Here is a 17,652-nt window from a genome sequence, read left to right on the forward strand (position 1 = left end):
TGGGGTCAGCTCTACAGTGGCCCCTGAGTTGCTCAAAATGAACGCAAAGGCATGGTAGCAGGTCAACTTCCCCTAATAGAAATCACTTGGGACAGTGCCTTTCACAGCCCTGGGCAAGGCTAGCAGGTGGCCCAAGCATCTGTGGCCTTCCCATTCCTGGCTTCTTTCCGAAACGTCCCTGCCTTTAAAGGGCTAGGCGGAGGGTTTATTCTTGAAGGGGCAGCTCCCATCTCCCGGGTAGGAGACTAGGGAGGGCTTGGGTGCTGCCTGCTGCTAGGAATGGCAGGGGAGAGAGGAGAGGAAGGGGAGGCAGGGGAGGCTGGTGGCAGAGAAGGGCTGCCTGGGAAACAGAGGGTCTGCCCCTCCCAGGTCTGGACAGCCCAGTGCTCAGCGGTTTCCCCAGGAAGGGTTGTCCGCCTTGAGCAGAGCGCCTGGTTTGTCCTCCCAGGCCTGGAGGTATCTCGGCTTCTACCCCCAGCCCCGCCCAAGCTGAGCCCAGGCAGGGGCGGGCACCCCGCGTTCCTTGGAAGATATCTGGGGGATCCTGTGAGGGAGGAGAGATTTCCTGTGTTGCGATTTCAACCCCTCCGGCTTCTCTTGTTCCCTGGGGAATTTTCATTAGAACTTTTTTCTCCCCTACACTTCTTTCACTCCTGAATGGTAATTAAGGACGGTAGGATAGAGAGTAGAGTTTGACTGTGATGTTGTTCTTTTCATACTGGGCCTGTTGTTACTGAAAGATCCACCAGCTGAGCTGAGAAAAGGATGTCACTCAGTACACAACCAATAGCATTTTTTTGTTGGTGGGATCTTTGACTTTCTGAGTACTTCGGTGTGTGTGTTTCTATTTTTATGGCTTTTACAAAATTAGCATACATAGCCTGTCCATTTCCTATGTGAGAGCTTCACATTTTTCTCTATGTACGAAAATATGCTCCTTTTTTGGCAAGTGTGCCATGGATTCATAAAGTCTTAGTGATCCTTTACAGAAATTGTCCTCTCATCACGGACGCAGAAAATGAAAGGTGGTAATTTTGATCAGCGATAGTGATCTCATGAGGTATGATGACTATTTCCACCCAAGCATCCATGGAACATGTGGAAAATTTCTAGTATTATTTAGTTTGCATTTTTCGGCTGCCAAGTGTTGATAAGGAAGGAGGAGAGTCTTGTAACCTTAGCGTTTCTTTCAGTTTCTCCTTGTACTTCAGTAGTTTTTACTTTATATGTTTTAGTTGCTGTAGTGTTTGTCACGGCAGAGTATCTGATTATTTAATCTTCAGTGTGGAACATCCCTAATTATTATAAAATAAGCTGTTTTTTTTTGGCCTTGATCACAACTTTGTACAATATTAAAAGCTCAACTTGTGCTTGCCTCTTTAACTTGAACGAAGTATGTAGCTGTGAATCTGGCACCTATACTTGCTAAATAAACATTACTTATTAGCATTCCTTCTTTTGTATTTATTTTCCATTTTTGCTTCTTTTTAACCCTGCGGATCCCTTTGCTTTCAGAGGATCCTATAGGCACACTAGGTTAGTCTTTCCAAGATGACTGGTTGTAGCTCTAGTCTCTTGCTGTTGCCATCTTGCTCTGGGGCATGGGGTCTGCTCTTCCTGTTGTCTTTCTAGATGAGCTAGGCACCTGAGGAGGTGGTGGTCCCATTCTCAGAACTTAGACGCATAAACCTGGAGGGAGAGGTGATGTGGTGTATCCAGTGTGACTGTGTTACCTTTATATAAAAGAAGGGTCCTGGGGGGCTTTGAGGTAGATCCTGAGTGCCCTTCATTGTGTTCTCCCGTTTTACCAACATTCCTTTTCTTAGAATTATAAATCTAAAATCTACATACTTTCTTTAGAAAAAGAGGAAGAGGGAAAAACTCCCAGAGAACTTCTTAAGAAGTGTCCACTTGTCCTGGATCTCTCTGTCACACTGTTTTGGTCAGCCTAAGCTGCTGACGATGGTGTATTTTCTCTCTGACACTACATAAAAAGTTCCAGTTTGTGATGTGATGCAGATGTTATTCACAAGCTGTGGCTGTGATGTGTCATTCTTTACATCATCCGAACCGGGATGTCAATGGAGAGACGGGGATCCCAGAGATTTCTCAGCAGGCTTTTTTCATTGACGACTAATCCTCCGTCGAGGTCTGAGCAGTGTCAGTGGGACTCCTCCCTTAGCAGAACTCAGCCTGGATCGAAATTATGAGGATTATGCATCAGCACATATTCATCTCAAAACATTTTTTTTTTCTTTCCCATTACTCACACTTGCTAATAAATAACTTGCTTCGGGTAAATATTCCGCAGTTAGTCCAAGTCTGAAACATCTGCTCTGTGCCCACAGGGCCGAGCACCAGGCGGACAGACTGCCAATGATAGGCGGCTTGCTCTGTTTCCTTCAGAAGCTGTTATTAATGTGTATCCTGTGCATACAGGAAACTATTGAAGGCCAAGAAATAGTTGCTTGTAAAAACTATTGAAAAGTTTGTAAGTTTAGAATGAGATGAAATTAATGTTGGTAATACTTTATATTTTTAATTAAATTTCCAATGTTTGTTTGAAAGGCAGGAGGTGGGAACCCCAGCCCGGAGAACTCCGATATGTGAGATGCCCACACTTAATATGCCGTTTCACTGCTAAATCCAGAGCCCCCTTTCTTGCTGATTTGGTCAGCTCCATTTGCAATGCTGAATTCCTTTGTCCACTGCCCTTGGAAGCTGCTCTGGGAAACCACCCAGGTTTATTTCTTCTACAAACCCCTGACAATTTCTTTTTAATGTGCTTTTTGCTGACTCCTACCATGATGAGGCTATGTCTCTCTGCTTCTGTCTTTGGCTTCCTGTGCAATCTCAATCCCTCTGAAGGCTTCAGATACCACCTGTAGGCTAACCTGTGGATACAGGCCAGCCTTCTCCTGAGCATCCGACTTGTGGGTGCACCTGCCAAGGGAATTGACAGAACCAGGTGTCTGGAAGTCTGGCCTTTTCAAGCATTACTTATGTACTTACTTTCTTTGACAGCTGGAATTGGGAGTGGAGTCAGGCCTTGAACCCAGGTGTTCCCATGAGGGATGGGGACGTGCCAGGCAGTGTGGTGTTATAACTGCTCTGCAGAATGCCTGACCCGAGCCTGGCTTTAAGAACTGTGTAATTTCAGGCAAGTTTGTTTTTAGTGCTTCTGTGTTTCATTTTCCTCAACTGTAAAAAGGAACATAATCATAGGATAGTTGTGAAGATTAAATAAATTAGTGTGGAGTTCAGAGTAAACCTTCAGGGGCTGAGTGCTGTGCCCCGTGTAGCTCACTTGTATGTCTGATGTTTACCTCTGATTGAACAAAACTGGGTAAAGAGGGGCACTGTTTTGTATGTACCTCTGGGTATTTCCTGGACACCCTGGGGAACTCCTGTGCCAGGTATGCCAAGGGCGCCAGCACACGTTTCGGTTTATGTGATTTGTATACCAAGTGCAGTACCTGACGTCAGCTAGGTGCTTGAATATTTGCTCAGTGACAGCAAGGCTGACTCAAGGCAGGATTACTGGGTTTGGGGACCTTTCAGGGAGCCCTGCATCGTAATAGGTCAGATTAAATGGACAGAGGAAGAAGGGACAAAAGCTTGGGCTCCTGTGAAAGTGACTAAGAGATGCAATAAATGATTGAGTTATGAGTATGACTGTTCATAAGAAAATATTCTTCCTGTGGGGACATTGGGTATCTTTCCCATAAATGGACTGTGGGATATTAAATGAGATGATATACGTTTAAAAAGGTATATGAGCAAATGTATTTGAGGCTATTTTTAACACTCAGTGTAGCGGTCATTTTCATTCATAATTACATCATGACAATTGTTGCTCCTAATTGAATGTAGCCATTGGAGAACAGATAATGGTAGAAAATCAAGGGGTCATCTTCAACAAATGGGTCAGTTATTTGGTGTCAGTCCCAGGTCCCAAAAAGCAGGTCCTGCCATCATATCTGATGCCAGAATAACATAGAAGGCAGGATCCACTTTTAGCAGTATTCTGGCCCTAGGGTAGTTTGTTCTCAGACCCTCTGGGAAAGCCTACATAGAGTCACTGTGGGCCGCCTCCCAGGGCTGGGTGGAAGTACTGGGATATTTCTCCTGCCACGTGGCAGGTGAAGAGGGGTCTGAGATTGGAAACTAGATGCTGAGCCTGATCCCAGGTTGGCGCTTGTCTTGGTTTGCTGGGCAACATTGCCAGTCTCTGTCTTGCCTCTTGCCCTGCCCTCTGGGGCAGCATTCGCTGGTGCCCATCTCTGACCCTTGATCAGCCCCTTCGGCCTCTCGCTGGCGCTTGGGGAGGAATTTGTGGCACAGGCGCTTTGATGGGAAGAGATGGGGTGGGAAGGCAAGGGAGAGGGCGGTTCTGGATGTTATCCACCCAGCACTCCCAGAGGAATGAACAGCGGGGCTGGGATCAGACCACATCGTTTTACAGCCCCTCATTTTCTGGAAGACACACTGGAGGTTTGGGGAGATTATGTGACTTAGCCACATGCATAGCAACATGGGAAACCCCTTTTCCCTGTGGGGAAGAGGAACCAATGGTTCAGAATGGAACCCAATAAGTAACTCCCCGTTCCCTGTCTCTCATTCTCTTCCTCCTCTGTTTCTCCTCTGCCTTCCTTCACCATCACCTCATTTTTTTTAATGCCTGATTCATTCCAGAAGGATTTAAGGCAATAAAAAGTGATTTTGGTTTCTCGGAATCCTGTCTTTTCCAGCACTTTCTTGGACCATTTTCCCATAGAGACTTGCTTCTAATGACTTTGGTGGAACTTGATTTTTCTATGATTAATTCAAAGAACTGACAACTTTCTTTGCTGTTGAGTAATCTTTATCTTCCAGGGAAGAGGAGAGTAAAAGGGAGGTGAATTAGAATGCTAGTTCTAAGACACTTAGTCATCCAGATAAAAGAACATTTACTAAGGTCTTTTACGGGACACTGGTGTGAGAATTAGGAAATATCTTAACTGGATATTTGATATTTAAGGATTATTGTTAATTATTAAAGAATGGTTAAGAAGCAGTTTTTTATTTTTTGGAAGATTTTTTTTTTATCTAGAAGGAATAGTTAGAAGGAGTGACAGATAATAATAATTCACTGGTTTACACTCCGAATGGCTGTAATGAGTGGCACTGGGCCAGGTGCCACTAAACCAGGAGTCTGGAACTCCACCCTGTTCTCTTATGGGTAGCAGCGCCCAAGGCTTGGGTCATCTTCCACTGCTTTCCCAGACACTTCAGTGGGGAGCTAGATTGACAGCGGAATAACCAGATCTCATACAGGCACTCATGGGGTGCTGGTATTGCAGGTGGCAAATTAGTACACTACATCACACTGCCAACCCTGAGTCTTAATTTTTTTTTTAAAAAAGGACACCCACCAGGATATTTATGGATAAAATTAGGTGCTGTTTGAAATTCACTTAGAGAATAACCTAGTGAGTGGAGAAGAAAACTAGATGAAGCAAATTTGTAGAGTAAAAATTTTGAAATCAAGTGATGGTTCTTCCACTGACCTTCTTTATCAAACTTTCTTTAGTAAAATCTCTAGACAGTTTATTTAAAAAAATAAAAAAGTCTTTGGGAAGCTTTGAGATAAAGCGGGCTAAGCCGCTGCTTGGGGCCAACATCCCCTAAGGGAGCACTCACTCACTGGTGTCTTTTGAAAAGCCTTAAAGTCCTTCAGGGCCCGATTCTCCTCTCGCATGCCCGCTGGCAGGTGGGAGGCAGAAGTGACATTGAGTGGAAACTTTCCTCTTGGCACTGCTGCTCATTGCGGCTGCTCTTCCTGAGCCCTGCTCTGTGGGTGCCAGGAGGTTCGGAGACGCTGCCCCCTCCTGCGCAGCGGCCAAGAAGTGAGGGGTCTCTGGGTCTGCGGTGGGGGCAGGAAGCCGCTGCCTCATTGTCGTTCTGTCCAACGCTGGAGCTATCCTTTAGGCAAAGATGCCGTCCATCTCTGTTGAACCTCAGAGTCATCAGGTTCAAAGTCCTTCACCATGAGTAGATGTTTATGCCCCGAGTACTTGACCGTTGTCAGTCTGCAGAGGTACCTCGTTGGGTGGGAAGTAGCAATTTTCAGGGAGAGGCAGGAAGGGTGAGAGAGTGCAAGGTTTCTTGCTAAATACCACCCATATGATTAATCTCAGAGGGTGTGGAGAAATGAAATAAATGCAGTGTGATCCATGACTAGGCCCTGGGTCCCTTCCCAGGGTTCTTCCTCTAACACGTTCATGCCCAGACAAGGTGGAGCCACCAAGAGGTCCCTGTCCACCTCGTCTTTCTCTTGGTCCCCATCAAAGGATGGACAGTTGTCAGCAGAGCAGATGGGGCTTGGGGCACTTGCACTTCGAAAAGTACCCCCTTTGAGCCTCCTGTGAGTTCCCTTTTCCTGCTGGTTCTCACACTGCCCCACCCTGCAGAGGTGAGAGATGACCTGGTTCTCTGTGCCGTGTTCTGACTGGGGGCCATGTGCAGTGACGTGGAGCACACAGGCTTCAGATCCGGGGGGAGGGCAGTCTAAAGGCAGCAGCGATGGCGGCACCTTTGTCCCTTCTGCTGTGGTAGGGATGTACCTGCTTCCTCCGTTACCGTCCAGGACCTGGGAGGATGACTGGCTAATGGAGGCGCTCAGCAAATACTGAACAATGAAGGAAGTGAACCTTCGACAGCCCGCTTTCACTAGAGTCAGGAAGATAGATTTCAACTATACTTTTAAAATTCTCTTTTTAAAGATTCATTTATTTTTATTTGAGAGGTAGATTTTACAGAGAGAGAAGGAGAGAGAGTAAGTGAAGGTCTTCCATCTGCTGGTTCACTCCCCAAATGGCTGTAATGGAAGAGCTGAGCAGATCTGAAGCCAGGAGCCAGGAGCTTCTTGCTGGGTCTCCCATGTGGGTGCAGGGGCCAAGGACTTGGGCTGTCCTCCAGTGCTTTTCCAAGGACATAAGCAGCAGGCTAGATTGGAAGTGGAGCACTTGGCACATGAACCAGTGCCCCTAGGAGATATCAGTGCCACAGGGCAGGGGGTTAGGGTACTATGCCACCGTGCTGGCTCCTAAAATTCTCTCTTAAATATATATATATATATATATATATATATTTATTTATTTATCTGGAAGGCAAAGTGGGGGAAGGAGAGGGTATGAGATAGTTCTATCTGCTGACTCTACATGACTACAACAGCAGGGCCGGGCAGGCTCCGGAAGCCCCATCCAAGTCTCCGTGTGAGTGAATTCAGTTACCTACACCGTCACGGGCCACCTCCAGAGCAGGAAACGAACTGGAAGAGAGCTGGGGCTTGAATCCTCTGACACTGTGGGCATCCCAGGCAGTGTCAACTGCTGTAACCAACATCTGCTCCAGCATAGCTGGGGTTATTTGGTTCTAACTCACCACATGTGATATTTCAACACGCAGTGAGCATATATTTGCATATGTGCATTACATGTGTCCTCATATGCATACTTCCTAACTGTGCTATTTGAATAAAAGTATTCCGGTACAGTGACCATCTCACTGTATGACAAGACAATCTTACATCTTAGGCAAATTCCTTCTGCCTTGAGGCAGATACGCTTTTGTCTTGGACACTTGTAGAGCAGATGGCGTACTTTGCGTCACATTGCACTGCTATGTACCTTATGATTTCATCTACTCAAAGAAGGGAGGCTGTTCTCTGCTTTCTCCGGTGATCCCAGGAGACTGTAGCGGTTGGTTATTTTCAGGCCCACTGCTGGTTTGTGACGATGAAATATGGGGCGATTTATTCTGCTGTCTGGAAAGAGGCCGGAGTTAGCCGGGGCCTCGTGCCTTCTGCTTCCCAATCCCAGCCTCGCTTGTTTTGGATTTCCTACAGTACAACCCCTCTCCATGTCTGAACCAGGGGAGACCAGAGCCCACACTGCATTCCTCGAGGTGGCCTCAGTGAATGCCTGCCTGGCCTGAATGTTGGCGTCTTTTGTCAGCTTCTCCTTTCCAGTCTGCTTAGACCCTTCCATCCACCATCAGTGGTCAGTCTTCTCGGGAGGAAAAGAAAATCCCTGCACACAGAGCACATGACCAAAGGAAAGGGGCAGCGTTATGGGAAATTACAGCAGTAAAGGCATTTATACTGAGGAACCGCCAGGACTATGGCTGTGTCTAGCCCTGTTGAATTTCAACACCTTGTGCGGTATTGACTTTGGAATTTGAGAGCCATCTGTTCTGAGAAGATGTCTAAAATCTCCTTCCTCTTTTCCAATTTCCCAAATTTCCTTTCCCACTTGTGCCCCCAACCCCCTAGAATTTAGATTTTGCAGGGTTTTGGCGGATGGCTGGGTCTAAAATTCCCATGGGGGAAGTGGAAGTGGAGATAGGAGCCCTTGTCCTGGGAGATTATAGATACGCAGGAAGCAAGTTGGGGGGACTCTGGGAGATCCGTGAATCTTCTTAATGGATGAGTAGATAACCTGCCTGGTGGCCCGTCCATCATCTGGGGCTCCGCAGATGGAGCCATAAGAACCATCTGATGAGGGAAGGGGGTGGGGGAGAGAGACCTCACCTTGCATGGTCAGGGTTGGGCTGAGGCCCAAGGTGAGAGCTGGAAGCTCAATCCAGCTTCCCCTGTGGGTGAGTCCCACTGCTGGCTCCTGATGTGCTAATGTGAGCAGCTGGAGTCAGGAGCTGGAGCATGCCATTACCTGGTCGCTGTGCACAAACACCTGCTCCAGATGTCTGCCTTTCTGTAGAAAAATCTGCACTTTGGGAAAGTCCTCATCCATGAGAGAATGGGATGCTTCCAGGGCATATGTGAAACACAGCCAGAAGCAGAAGAAAAATTGAAGACTGATAAATTAAGATTCAAGTGTTAACTGCAGGCCTGACCATCTCTCTGTTCATGATTCCTGAGTCAGCCGAGGGCAAGTCAAGAAAGAAATAACTTGGCAAGCTGTTCCTTGAAAAAAAAATTTTTTTTAAAAAATCTCTTTAGAGGGCCAATTCCTCTGGCTTCAAGGTCAAGATGAGGGTGGTTAAATTGGATGGGGAAGCATGGCGTTCTACTCCTATCAGTCTTTAGGGTTTGCTGTAGTGCTCACTTTGGCAGCACATACACTAAAATAAGGTTTTAGCAAATTCATTTCCTAATTCATTCGTTCCTAAATTCATCTCCTAATCAGTTGCATGTGTCTGAGTTTGTTGAGACTCACTCTCCCCCACCCCGGTTTTGTTTCGATCCAGGACCAGGATGAGTTCCACCGGAGCTCCGCAGACTTCCCGAGCTCCCGAGGGTTGCCGCTTCGACCTGGCATCCAGGTACTATATGCTCTGTGACTTGAACGCCACGTGGGGCATCGTCCTGGAGGCGCTGGCCGGTGCTGGAGCCGTGACCACAGTGGTCTTCATGGTTGCTCTCCTGGTCCTCGTCTGCAAGGTGCAGGACTCCAACAGGCGCAAGATGCTGCCCACGCAGTTCCTCTTCCTCTTCGGTGTGTTGGGGCTCTTCGGCTTGACCTTTGCCTTCATCATCAGACTGGACGGGGCCACAGGGCCCACGCGCTTCTTCCTCTTTGGTGTCCTCTTTGCTCTCTGTTTCTCCTGTCTCCTGGTGCATGCTTTCAACTTGACGCAGCTCGTGCGGGGCAGGAGTTCGCTCTCCATGCTGGTGACTCTGGGCCTGGCGTTGGGCTTCAGCCTGGTGCAAGACGTCATCGCCATCGAGTATGTGGTCCTCGCCATGAACAGGACCAACGTCGACGCCTTCTCGGAGCTCTCGGCGCCTCGCCGCAACGAAGACTTTGTCCTACTGCTCATCTACGTCCTCCTGTTAATGGCCCTCACCTTCCTTATGTCCTCCTTCACCTTCTGTGGCCCCTTCACTGGCTGGAAGATACACGGGTCCCACGTCTACATCGCCATGCTCCTGTCCATCGCCATCTGGGTGGCGTGGATCAGCCTGCTTTTGGTTCCCAGCCCGGGTCCCAAGTGGGACGACACCATCCTGAGCACGGCCCTGGTGGCCAACGGCTGGGCTTTCCTGTTTGCTTATGTTGGGCCCGAGTTTCGGCTGCTCACAAATCAGCGCGAACCCACGGATTATCCGCTCGAGGACGCGTTTTGTAAACCTCAGCACATGAAGCCGAATCAAGGGATGGAGAACAGAGCATATTTTGAAGATGATATGTCTCAAGGTACGTGGCCTGGCATGCACACCTGCCATTCAGGCAACAGTTTAGGAGGTCCATGTCCCACATGGGAAAGCCTTGTTTTGGCTCCCAGCTGGGGCTCCTGACACCAGCTTCCTGCTCATTGTAGACTCTGAGAGGTGGTGCTAATGACTCAAGTCATTGAATTTCTGTCACCTGTATGGGAGACCTGGATTGTCTGGCTCCTGCCTTTGGCTCTCACTCTGTTATTCTGCCTGCCTCTCAAGTACACAAATACAGATTTATTTGAAAGAGAAAGATAGAAGAGGGGCCAGGGTGGTACTGTAGTGGGTAAGGTAGCTGCCTGCCGTGCCAGCAACCTGTATGAGTACCGGTCCAAGTCCCAGCTGCTTTATTTTCTCTCTGACTCTCTGCTAATGGCCTTGGAAAAGCAGCAGAAGATGGCCCAAATGTTTGGGCCACTGCCACCCATGTAGGGTATCTGGATGAAACTGCTAGATCCTGGCTTTGACCTGGCCGAGTGCTGGCCCTGGCAGACATTTGAGAAATGAACCAGTGGATGGTCAAATGTTGCTTCAAATCATTGAGCCTTAGCAGGTCCAGGTGCACAGAGCAAGGGTTTCGCTGGGGTGCTGGGGTGCTGGGGTGCTGGGGAGAAGATGCTGTTAGCACAGACCTGCAGGAGCCTCAGTTCCCAGGGATCCTCACCCAGCCCAAGAGCCACATCTCACTGTGTGTCTCCAGGCTCCTAGTAGGGGAGAGATCATATTGAACATAAAAGGATCAAATGATTTTGCTCTTCTCTGGAATTAGAAGACAGATTTTCTGCTAATTTTTTAAAAAAGATTTTATTTGTTTGAAAGGCAGGATGAAAGACTGAGGGAGACAGAGAGAGAGCAACAGAGTGAGCACCCCCCCATCCACTGGTTCACTCTCCAAGTAGCTGCAATGGCCGGGGCTGGACCAGGCTAAAACTGGGAGTGTGGAATGCCATGTGGATCTCCCACACAGGTACAGGGATCCAAGCACTTGGGCATCTTCTGCATTAACGTGGAGCTGGATGGGATGTAGAGTGGCCAGGACAGGAATTAGAGCCCCTATGAGATGCTGGCATTGCAGGTAGCAGCTAAACTCTACAGGTGCTCTTATGAGAAACAGGCTGGAGCGACAGCCAGCGGCTCCCTTTGCTAGTGGGATGTACTCATTGAGCTTCGGAGTTGATGTGGATCTGTGAGTCTAATCACTATGCAGGGTGGGGAAACACCTTTAGGATGGGTGAGTGAGTAAGCCAGGTCTGGGCTTGGGTGATAACAGCCCGGGATGCGGCGCCTCCTGGCACTTCTGCCAGAAGCAGCTGTGGTCTCCTGTGGTTGCTTAGGAGCCTTCAACGAAGGGGAGGGGCAGGAGGAGCAGGCAGGTTCTGCGCCCCAGTCCCTCCCAGGCACTCCTGGGGGTCCCTCTGGGCCTAGGCCTTGCTGCCTGCCTTTCACTGTAGGAGCTGCTCCCGTTAGTTTCCCCTCCAAGGAATGCTTTGCTGCTCACTCACCCTGCTCACCAGTGCCCGCCCCCTTGTCCCAGCACCCCGAAGTGTTCCACATGGTGGGAGCCTCACTCCCCAGGCCATACAAGCTGCACACTCCTGGCTGGAGTCACTGCATTTGCCTGCCTCTGCAGCTGAGGTCACGGAGCTTCGGGCCCCTGCCTGCCACCTCCCCCGTCTCCTTGACGCTTTCCGGAGTCTTCCTTGGGCATCGTGCTGTCCTGTGCGTGTTAGATCCGTTGAATGTTCTTATGAAAGTCTGTCTCATCCGATAGGTCTCTGTCCTTGCCATAACTTCCTCATTCTGCAGAGTCACCTGCGGGCCATGGATGATTCTGGTTTGTCCTTAGAGTCCTCACCAGCTGTTTACACACATTTACTGAGTGAATTGGGCAGGTGGTTCCTGTGGGAAATAAAAGACCTGCTTTAGATTCCATTTGTGGTGGTTACATGTGTTTGTTCTTCTCAACCAGTTCTCCCAAAAGACACAGAAACCAATTGTTCACCAAAAAATACATACAGAGTAGATATATATTTATGTATACAGGAAGTAACTTTCTAAGGAAGAAGAGAAATGCTGCTGAGATCCTGTCTGGTACACGTCTCATCAGCTCTACATTTGAAAAGACATTTAAAATGTTGTATTTGGGGGGTTGGTTCTGTGTCATAGCAGGTTGAGCCACCACCTGCAGTGCCGCCATCTGATTTGAGTTCCGGTTCTGGTTGTTCACTTCCGATGCAGCTCCTGAGGAATCACTTAGGATTTCACCAATGTACCTGAGTAGTCAGTGGACGGCGGCCCAGGTCCTTGGGCTCCTGCACCCACGCGTTAGACCTGGAAGACGCTCTGGGCTCCTGGCTTTAGGCTGGCCCAGCCCTCATCATTGAGGCCGTTTCTGGAGTGAACCAGCAGATGGAACAGCTGGTTTCCTCTGACTCTGCTTCTCTCTCCTCTCTCTCTCTTTCTCTCCTTCTTCCCAGTCTCTCTCTCCCTCCCTCCCTGGAATTCTGCCTTTCAAATAAATAAATGTGTATACAATTATTTTAAACATTTATTTATTTAACTTATTTGAAAAACAGCGAGAGAGAGGAAGAGGAGAGGGAGAACTTGCATCCGCTGGTTCACTCCCCAGATGTTTGCAGCAGTTGGGGCTGGGTCAGGCTGAAGGTCTCCCGTGTGGGTGCCTCAGTTCCTGAGCCATCACTGCTGCCTCCCAGGAACCGGGCCTGGAGGCAGAGCCAGCATTGGCATCTGGGGGCTCTGATATTGGCACACCAGTGTCACAAGCGCCTGGGCCACACATCCTCCTGTAAGTGACCTTTCCAGTGTGTTTTGAGGTGGTCCTGGCATGAGGTGGCCTCCTTCTCTAAGTTTTGTTCTCTAAGAAATTCCAAAAGGCCTTGCAACGTGATTTTCATTTACTCAGCCAGCACTGAGCTTGCTCTGCAGCTGGCCCGGGCCTCAAGCCAGTGATCTGAGGAATGTCAAGTTCACTGAAGAGATGGCTCTGAAACAGACACGATGTGAGGCTCCGATGAGTCATGCGGCAGGCTGCACGCAGGCGGGGTCCCCAAGGTTTCAATTTTTCGTCTTGCTCTGTTTCAGGCCGTGGAGAGATAGGGGACACACTCCACGCCCCTTACGCCACCCATTTCCAGCTCCAGGTAAGATCACCTTCTCTGCCCTGCTCTGGGAACTGCCTCACCTGCCCTTCGGGGCCAGGGGTGTCCCCACAAGTGAGGCTTTGGGAGGAGGGGCAGGCGGGCGAGTGGCCCGGGAAGGCGTGGGTTGGATGACGTGGCTGCTTCCGTTTCAGGATCGGACCCCCCAGAAAGATTTCTCCATCCCCCGGGCTCAGGCCCGGCCCAGCCCTTACAAAGGCTACGAAGGCAGGAAGGAGGGCAGCTAACAGGCTTCGCCAGAGCTGCGTGTGACCACCCTGCCACATAGCGAGGCGCGAGGTGCCCACCAGTGGAATCTTCCAGGAAATCCCACCCAGGACGTTTGAGGGGTCCTCTGACCCCACTCCCACCACAACCATTCCTCTCTTACGTCCAAGCCGAGGCAGGTGAGAAAGACTCGAGGCCCCAGCAGCTTTTATGCCTAACTTGGGATTCTTTCTCTACGTGGGAGTCTTTGAGCTGCCTAGACCCAGGTGTCACCGAGTCCTTGTCACTTACCTGTGACTGAAAGTGTGCACATCAGCCCTCAATCCTGGCATGCTCGGCCTCTGGGGCAAGCGCGTCCAGCTGCAAGCTGGGAATCTTCAGCCTGGAGCACGACTGGGAGCTGAGCGAAACCAACAGAGGCTGCACGCCTGGCTCTCTCCTGTGTGCCAGTCTCTTGGCTCTGCATCTGCCCGGCCTTCTGCGCTGGGTAGAGGAGGCTGTGGCCAGCCTGAAGAGACTGTCCCCAGTGTTCCCCAGCCAGTCTGCACCCGTGTCAACTCGCGGACCAGAGCTGCCCGTGGACTGGCTTTCCTGGACCCCTCCAGCACCGACAAGCGCAGTTGCTCCCGAAGACGAGTTTGCCTGCCGCTCCTGCAGGCCATTCTGGCACTGAGACGCCTCCCCTCGTCCAGCTTTCTGTAAATACGTTCCCGTTGTACTCCCCAGGGGGGCAATGTTATTGTATAATAAGTTATTCAGCCGGATATTCAATAAAGGTGTGGTGGTGATTTGTTTTTTTTTAAAAACATTTATTTATTTTCATTTGTATTGGAAAGGCAGAGAGAAACAGTTTGTCTTGTGGATTGCTCTCCCAACATGCCCACAGCAGCCAGGGCTAGACCAGGCTGAAATGAGGAGCTGGGAACACGATCCAGGTCTCCTCGCTGATAGGCAGGGACCAAGCAGCTCGAGCCGTCCTCTGCTGTCCCTCAGGATGGCCGTTACTAGGAAGCTGGAACTGGAGAAGGTGCTGGGACACTTTGATGTGGGACATGCGGGTCCTGGGCAGTGGCTTAAGCCCTGTGCCACATGCCTTCCCAATGGTGGCAGTTCTCCCTGCTGTAGCGGAGGTTCCAATGGCTCCAAGGCTCCCCGTGGGGCTTCATGTTGGGGCTGAAGTTCAAGGTTCATTCCTCTGAGTTTGTACTTGACCTTTTCCCATGTCCTCCTGAGACCTAAGACACGTCTAGAAACCAGGCAAGGTGAGAGCCGGGAAGGCTGAGTCCAGGGCAGTGGCGACCCTGGAATGGGGTCTGGGAACTTCAAAGTCAGGTGTGTATTTCACTGAGGTTTGATGGTCAGAGTGGGCAACTCATGGATGGGCTTGGTTCATGATTCTCTCAGTAAAAGACATGGCACCTGGCAATCCTAGAGACCGCAATGGGGGCCCGCGAGAGGAAGTCTCTCTCTGAAAAGGAGCAGGAAAACCCCCGTCCTTGGAGAGTGAATGACATGCATTGTTAGCTTGGCCGGTGCATCACTTCCTAGGAGCCGACATTCATCCCAGCAAGGGAAAGCTCGGGTGGGGCAGGGGCGAGGTGATGGGTTAGCTAACAACCTAGAGGTTATGTTCCACACAGGGTTGGCTAATAGACTTGGCTGTAACACAAGCCTAGTTTGGCATTGAAAAGGGAATGACAAATAATGACATGGATTCTTCTCAATGATTCTAGTCTTTTCCAAGGCTGCACCTGTGTGGGAGACCTGGAGGAAGTTCTTGGCTCCTGGCTTCGGATCAGTGCAGCACTAGCCATGGCTGTCACTTGGGGTGTGACTCATTGGGCGGAAGATCTTCCTCTCTTCTCTCCTCCTCTCTGTATATCTGATTTTGCAATAAAAATAAGAATCTTAAAAAAACCCAAACTGGATGGTGTCTGGGGTTGGCACTCATCGCTGCATGTCCTTGACTGCTTTCCCAGGCCACAAGCAGGGAGCTGGATGGGAAGCAGGACCGCCAGGATTAGAAACAGCAACCATATGTAATGCCAACACATTTACGGCAAAGATTTTAGCTGCTAGGCTACCGTGCTGGGCCCACAGGCTTGTTTTCGTTAGGAGTTCAACAGCCCTTTCTGATGCACCTGGGCTGAACCAGGATGTGCTGAAAGTGGAGCCCAGCTTGGTGTGTGGGGTATGCCAGCTGACTGAAGGCTGGCAAACGAGGTGCCATCTCCGTTCTCTACAAATGGGATAATGAACTAACTAATGATAATCTCTCATTTGTCATTGTCAGGAGAAAACGCTGCCTCTCATTGACCAGTGCTGCCATACCCTCTGTCTCCACTGGAGGGCAGTAGAACCCCAGCTTTCAGCCCGCAGCGACCCGGCCAGGTCAAAAACGAACGTGGAAAGTTGCCTTTCTGTGATGCCAGCTGCAGATTTGTTCAGCAGGCATGAAGAAAGGGGGTCTGTTTAAAGGGTTTTACTTAAGAGCTGCTTGTTCCCCACCTCCATCTTTTAAGAGTTCGGTCTCAGCCCGTTGGCAGAAGTTTCTTCGCCCTTTGGCCTATTTTCGTGAAGTTCTGCAGGGCGTTCCCAGCCCATCTGCAGGCAGCCTGGCGTCAGCTGATGGTCTCATAGGCTGTTACTAATATCAAGCCGTATTTACGGGGTGAGAACGTTGGCTTCCTGTCGGGAAGAGTGTGCCAAAAACAGAGTGCTCAGCCTGGCCCTTAAGCCTGTTTTCTCCAGTGCATCCCGAGTTGAAACCCTTCATTTCTCTTCAGACTTAATGTTTCTGCCAGGAAGCTGACCTGTGCCCAGCTGCTCCTTCCTTGCCCTCTCCCTGCTGTTGCTGCCATCGCTGGCCGGTTTGTCCATGACCCCATCCCCTGTAAAACAGGGATTACTTCAGAATGGGATTGCAGAGCAATGACTCCCTGGCGAGAAGTGCTGCGGCTCCAGGCTCGGTCAGCCTCCAGCTTGTAGACTGTTCCCCTTGGGGAGCTCTGTGGCTCCACCTTGTGGCTGTTTTCTGGAACTCCTTGTGTTCAGGGCAGCCCCAAGCTTAGTCCTTCTTTAACTTTAGGGTATCGATGCATCTGGGTGGGTGTCTGACCTTGATTGCTGCAACTCGCAAGATTTGTAAAATTTTCTTGACCTTTCTGGAGCACCGCAGCTGCTAAGATTTGAGAGTTGGAGTCCTCCTTTTTGCAGAGGAGGAATTTTGGACCTGGTGGAGTTGAGACAACCAGGAGTAGAGTTTGGGTGTCTGGTTTTTCTGCTGGGGGCAGTGGTGTGGTCCGTACTGGACTCTTTCCCCAAGGCAATATTTGAGAAAACGATCAAATGAAATGAAATGTCACACTTTCCAGGCCTTCCCCCCATTTCCCTTTGTCTACCCACACACCATCCCTTCCTCTGCCTTCTCCCCTGGGCGTCTTCTCCTCTCAGCATGGAAGCCGCAGGGAGAAGGGGTGAGAACTGGCTTTTCCTGGTTAACTGCAGAGTTTGGGAACACAGGTGCTGTAAGGAGGAGTCGCAAAGCAAGACAAAGGATCCATCTTCCTTTTCCCCAGCCAGTGGGATAATCCTTCAAGTTCCATGAGACCCATCTGGAGCCCCAAGCCCCACATTCTGTGTCTCTTCTGTGTGTGCCGCTGTGGCCCGGGGCCGCCCCTCACTCTTGTGCAGTGGGGAAAGCAGAGGGGGGAAGTCCTTGTAACTGCTGTGCTGCTACGACAGCTGGAGGCGTTGGCTGGAACCCTGTGTCTTACACACCAAGTCCACTCAGGAACCTTCAACGTGAACATGAAACTGGAGTGGAATGGGGTTAATCCAGTGTGGACCCAGTTGTGTTCAGCTCAGAACTTCTTCCCTGTCATGGCTTGCACATCTCACTGGCTTTGTATCAACTTCATTTGACAGTGTCTTCTGTCATCTGAAGCCAGGAACTTCCTCCAGGTCTCTTCTGTGAAATATAATTTTATGTGTGCAGAAATCCCATGGTTTATTATTGTTGTGTCCCCCCCCCCCCCTTTATTTAGT

At 49.9% G+C, this 17,652-nt stretch overlaps 1 protein-coding gene across 1 annotated transcript; it reads left to right on the plus strand.

Annotated features, from left to right (window-relative positions):
* Positions 1-9,230: 9,230 nt before the first annotated feature.
* On the plus strand, positions 9,231-14,396 carry GPRC5A (G protein-coupled receptor class C group 5 member A). The gene is made up of 3 exons (XM_040968216.1): positions 9,231-10,199; positions 13,322-13,380; positions 13,533-14,396. Exons 1-3 carry the CDS (start codon positions 9,257-9,259, stop codon positions 13,623-13,625), a joined length of 1,095 nt encoding a protein of 364 aa, XP_040824150.1. The 5' UTR covers positions 9,231-9,256; the 3' UTR covers positions 13,626-14,396.
* The last annotated feature ends 3,256 nt before the right edge of the window (positions 14,397-17,652 follow it).

The sequence above is a fragment of the Ochotona curzoniae genome, unplaced genomic scaffold (assembly GCF_017591425.1).
Source record: "Ochotona curzoniae isolate NIBS_2020 unplaced genomic scaffold, NIBS_Ocur_1.0 contig_1482, whole genome shotgun sequence".
NCBI classification, from domain to species: Eukaryota; Metazoa; Chordata; class Mammalia; order Lagomorpha; family Ochotonidae; genus Ochotona; species Ochotona curzoniae.

Excerpts from the sequence above, each read along its gene's own strand:
- GPRC5A (XM_040968216.1), top strand. The coding sequence starts at position 9,257 with ATGAGTTCCACCGGAGCTCCGCAGACTTCCCGAGCTCCCGAGGGTTGC. Across the intron at positions 10,200-13,321 it reads TGAAGATGATATGTCTCAAG|GCCGTGGAGAGATAGGGGAC; the intron begins GTACGTGGCCTG and ends GCTCTGTTTCAG. Across the intron at positions 13,381-13,532 it reads CCACCCATTTCCAGCTCCAG|GATCGGACCCCCCAGAAAGA; the intron begins GTAAGATCACCT and ends CTTCCGTTTCAG.